General features: G+C 36.5%; 1 protein-coding gene across 2 annotated transcripts in view; it reads right to left on the bottom strand.

Moving 5' to 3' along the window:
* Nucleotides 1-512, bottom strand: part of LOC103042233 (tripartite motif-containing protein 16-like) — a 92,925-nt gene extending 92,413 nt beyond the window's left edge. Inside the window, exon 1 of one of the 2 annotated variants that reach the window (XM_049479047.1) lies at nt 1-512. This exon is cut by the window's left edge and continues 121 nt beyond it. In XM_049479047.1, coding sequence (XP_049335004.1) covers nt 1-467 — 467 coding nt within the window. In that variant the 5' untranslated portion in view covers nt 468-512. The other variant, XM_049479048.1, reaches the window with a different exon arrangement.
* Nucleotides 513-5,090: the final 4,578 nt, after the last annotated feature.

Raw genomic sequence — 5,090 nt, 5'->3', positions numbered from 1 at the left:
TGCTGAGAGCAGATCTTCTCCTGTAGTCGTGTGGACGCTTTCACCAGCTTGTGTTTGATTAAAGCTGGAATTTCCAGATGAGGTTTAAGATGAGTTTCACAGAGAGACGCTAAACACATCAGACAGGACTTGATGGCTTTGAGTTTTCTCCCAGTACAGAAATCACACTCCACATCTCCAGCTCCAGCGTAACAGTGAGCAGGAGAAGCAGCTCGGACTTCTGTCTTCTTCAGTTTCTCCACCACTTCAGCCAGCATGTTGTTTCTGCGTAGAACAGGCCTCGGAGTGAACGTTTCTCTGCACTGGGGGCAGCTGTAGACCCCCCTCTGATCCTCCTGATCCCAGCAGCCATTAATACACACCATACAGTAACTGTGTCCACAGGGAATAGCTACTGGATTCTTCAGTAGATCCAGACAGACTGAACAGCTGAACTGATCCTGATCTAAAATACTGACCTCTGCCATCTTACTGCTCTCACAGACTGAGAGAGAGAGTTTCGTTTTCTCTGAAATGAGGAAGCAGCAGTGTGGGAGTGGCTGTGTGTGGAAGATGTGGATTGGTCAGAGCTCTCAGAGAACATTATAGAGAAAAAAAAATAATCTATGTAAATTAAATGCTTTAATGTGACCAAAATATATACAAAAAATAATAACCCTGAAAACTATTAATAGGAATGATAGTTAGTAGTAATGTTATTAAAGTTGTATGATATTTTCTGTGGTTTTCTAAAATAAACTTCTCTCACATAAAACTTGATTTTAAATCTTTTAGAATAATGTGATAATAATAGCTGGTGTTCAGCAGGTATAAAGGGGTTGAGACTGGATGCTTTGCAGTCACTACATTTCCTAATCTGCACACAATCTACCTGATGTAAAAGCACATTTTACATTTAAATTTAAATGTATTCATTATTAAAGATTAAACTAACTGTTCTCTTAAAGTGACTGTTCTGTAGATGCAGGGTGTGAAAGAAGAGCCAAATTTCACATCCACCAGAAGTTTAATTGAACACAAACTTTTTTTACTGAAATTACAGAGACCCAGAGAGGGTGGAATGAGTTTTAATGTTTTTTATAGCAGAGTGATAACGCAGTTCACTATTGCACCACTACAGGGCAGCACATCACTGCTTCAGAGTCTGTCTCTGGTGTTTAGATTGTAGAAGTGATCCAGTAAAACATGCTGTTCTACCAGGAAGATTCTAGAGACAAATGTGCAGTAATAACATCTGTAAATTCTATAGTATTTAATATACATGTAGGAAACCAACAACTGCAAGAAAAAGAACGAGTACAGACACAAAATATATGAATTCCAATCCAGCGTGTCACAGCCCGCACCCAACCATGAAAGAATGTACTGATAGACAGTGATCACAGTTCATTTAAGCACAGATATTCTAGAAGAAGGCAAACTTTTACTTCTTGTTGTTGCACATTACACAGTGAGATTTAAAATCATTAAGCTGATTGCATGGCACGTGACTTGAGTGCAATCGACACATTTTTAAGTACATACACACACATGCTACTGTTTTTTTCTTTTTCACTTTTCAAATCGAAAGCAACAGTTTCAGAGTGGCGATAAGGCCAAGTAGTAGTTAGGTTCATAATTATTTAGACAGTGATACAATCTTCATAATTTGGATTTCGCATGCCACCACACTGGATTTGAAATGAAACAAATGAGATACAATTGAAGTGTAGACTTTCAGATTTAATTTTAAGGGGTTGAACCAAAATATCCTATAAAGTGTTTATGAATTACAACAATTTATCTACACAGACTCCTCGTTTCAAGGGCTCAAAAGTAATTAGACACATTTTCTCAAAAGCTACTTAATGGGCTCCATGGGTTATTCCCTTGTTAATCCATCATCAGTTATGCAGGTAAAAGGTCTAGAGTTGATTTCAGGTGTGCCATTTGCATTTACAGGCTGCTGCTGTAAACACACAACATGCAGTTAACGAGAGGAGAAACAATCCATGCAATAAATATAGCAGAAATGTTAGGAGGGGCCAAATCAACAGTTTGGTACATTCTGGGATAAAAGAGTGCAGCAGTGAGCTCTGGAACTTAAAAAGTTTTTAATGGTCCCCCCTTCGTGGAATATTTTTGTTCGACCCCCTGAAATAAACCTGAAAGTCATGACTTTAATTGTATCTCATTTGTTTTATTTTTAAATCCAGTGTGGTGTTTTGCAGAGCCCAAATTATGAAGATTGTGAATATATGAATGTTGTTGTTTATGGAACTAAAGCATCAGAAACAGACCCGTTATCACATCAGTGTCATCACCCAAAAGCAGCGCAATCGAACTGCCACCAGTAGAACGGGAGGTCTCAGGTTCCACTATCCAAAAAAATCCACAATCAATATGAAGGTTGATGAATTGAGCGCACATTTGTGCAAGGTTTGAGTCGTCCTTATCCCTTCAAAGGACTGCGGAGAGAGCGGGAATAAGTGACATCATGTGATGAAACATGCAAGTAAATGCGTAAACCTTCCTGATGTATATTAATTCATACAGCATAAATAAAGATTATGAACAAAAAAAATAAAAGAATAAAATAATAATAATAAATAAAAATAAAAATAATAAAATATAAATATAAAAATAAAATATAAATATCCTTTTTCAAATATATTTTTTTCAGCATGTATAAAGGTGCGATGCCTGTCATATCTTATTCTGCTTTATAAGGTGACAACGTGTTTCAGAGATCATGAAGATTTTTTATGGTAATGACTGATTAATGAGTTGATGTAGGTTTCCAGTAGCCATTCTTATTGAGCTGTGTACTGAGTTGGGTACATATTTAGAGAGACCATCGTTACGAAATCAAGCAATGAGATGTTATGTTCACAACCCTTGGAAAAGCTTTTTAAATCAGAGCACTTTATTTAACCTCTGTAACTGAACAGAGCTTCATAATTAACTGCTGCAGACACATGTTAAAACCACCAAACAGCACATTCTTCCTCCTCGACCTCCGACACAAGTTATTTTACTTCACAGTCTCTATAAATTCACTTCTTTGCGATGCGTTCTTCTGTAATCCCGCTCAGGATGAATGGTGAATTTTAAATATTCAGTGGGTGATTTGCATGGACTTTTTATGGGTAAATGTGGGCGTTAGGGAGGCGGAACACGAGGTTGGGTCACCTGCGCTTATTTATAAGCAGGTTGTGATTTCGAAAGAGGAAACAGCGTGCAGGTGTGCGCACGCACGCGTTTATAAATCTGATTATTTTGGACGTACGCTATTTTTCTGTTTTTGTGCGTGCGCACACTTTCACTCCAGAAGCTACGCAGAGTTTTATAAATGAGGCCCCATGATTTTACAATCACCCTCAGCCCCGAGCAGCTACAGAAACAGCTAGACCAGTAGAACTGAGAGCAATGTAGCACCAAGACCCTCAAACGATCCTGCAGCAATGAAACAGTGCCTGCAGGCAGAGAAGAAATAAAAAAAAAATAAAATCAGGTGGAAGCTGAAGGTTAAAATACAACTGTCGCGCTCTGGAATTTCCTCCTAGAACTAGAATCTGATGCTAATCAATTATATCGATTAATAGAGAGGTTTTTACCATCTGAAGTTATTATGTGTAAATTATATTGATGGTGTATTTTCTTTGTTTGTTCAGCTATTTAACAAACTACAGTTGGTAATATGGAAATTAAACAAAACATGTTGTTACAATGCGTACAATCAATGATTATTACAATTGTACATCAGTATTCTACATAAACGTGGGATTTAGATAACCTAATAATATGGTTTAGAATAGAGCACCCATAAATATATTTCATTCATTTTTTTTTTCAGGAAATTCAGATGCACTGAAATTTTAACGCATAATAACAAGTACAGTATTTCTGTGTGAATGTTGAAACATGATTTTAAAAGCAGTATTCTCTTTTTTTTTTAGAACACTACACACAATTCTAAACTCTAAAACTCTAAAACACATTTTATGCTTTTCTAATGATTCAGTATGAGTTTGGTTTTATTCAGAGATACTTTAATGTAACATACATGAAAATTCAAACAAAGCACACAAGACCAGTTCAGCCCATTATAGAACATTTTAATTCACATTGTAACATCAGTAAATACATCCATGTGTTACCAAAGATAAATCAGAACAGAAGATATTCTAAATATAATATATTAAATAAGACCGCAATATTTTTTGAGGAGATAAAAACAAAATCCTAATCATCATCTCTTCATCCAGCTGTTCTGATCATAACACTTCATCCACATCACAGATTAAATCCTCTCACAGCACAGTGAGAGAAGAATCTTCTAGAATGGTGAATCCATGTCTGATCAGGCCCTGCAGCTGGCCAATCACAGGCCTCCTCCATGGCCTGAATAAGGAGTATCCTGATAAAGCGTTATGTCACCTCCATGCTGAAACATTTATCAGTGTGGATCAGGAATGGAGAGAACAGGAGCAGATTTTCTGATCATCACATTACATTATTAATGTATCTATTCAAAGAGAAAAACAATAACTAAACAATTTACTTTATTGTATCATCACTGTCATGCAGGGACGTGCACAGGAATCTTGAAGGGCAGTTGCTCTAACCTGAAGAAACTGATCTCAGTGTTAGACTTAGAAAATAACAGAATATTTACAAAATATATGTGTAGACATTACAGATACATCAACTACCAGCTTATCAAAATGGTGTTTTAGTGGAGTTATGAATGACTGAAGCTTCTCCTCCTTCCAATCCAACATCATATAAATACCTTGCACTTTATTTATGTGTCATGATGAGTCTTTGCAGCCCTACAACACGATTTGCTACCTACATCAAGAAGGAGCTAGCTGTACTCTAATCTAAAGTTATGAGTTCTCTCCCCTCTCACCATTCTCTTCCTGAATAATCATAAGCTGATGTAAATAATAATAAATAATTCAGTGACATAAAATGCCATTTATGTGTGCATGATAAATCAAAGCACTGAGTAAACTACCTGTGTAGAGTGGGGACTAGTCCTAAGTTTAAGTAATTTTTGAAGTTGTGATGATGTATTGTAGCATGTCACTATGGGTTAAATGTAT

The sequence above is a fragment of the Astyanax mexicanus genome, chromosome 1 (genome assembly GCF_023375975.1).
Source record: "Astyanax mexicanus isolate ESR-SI-001 chromosome 1, AstMex3_surface, whole genome shotgun sequence".
NCBI lineage: Eukaryota > Metazoa > Chordata > Actinopteri > Characiformes > Acestrorhamphidae > Astyanax > Astyanax mexicanus.
The sequence above is the reverse complement of the archived record's forward strand: the minus strand, read 5'-3'. Positions and strand labels throughout refer to the sequence as shown.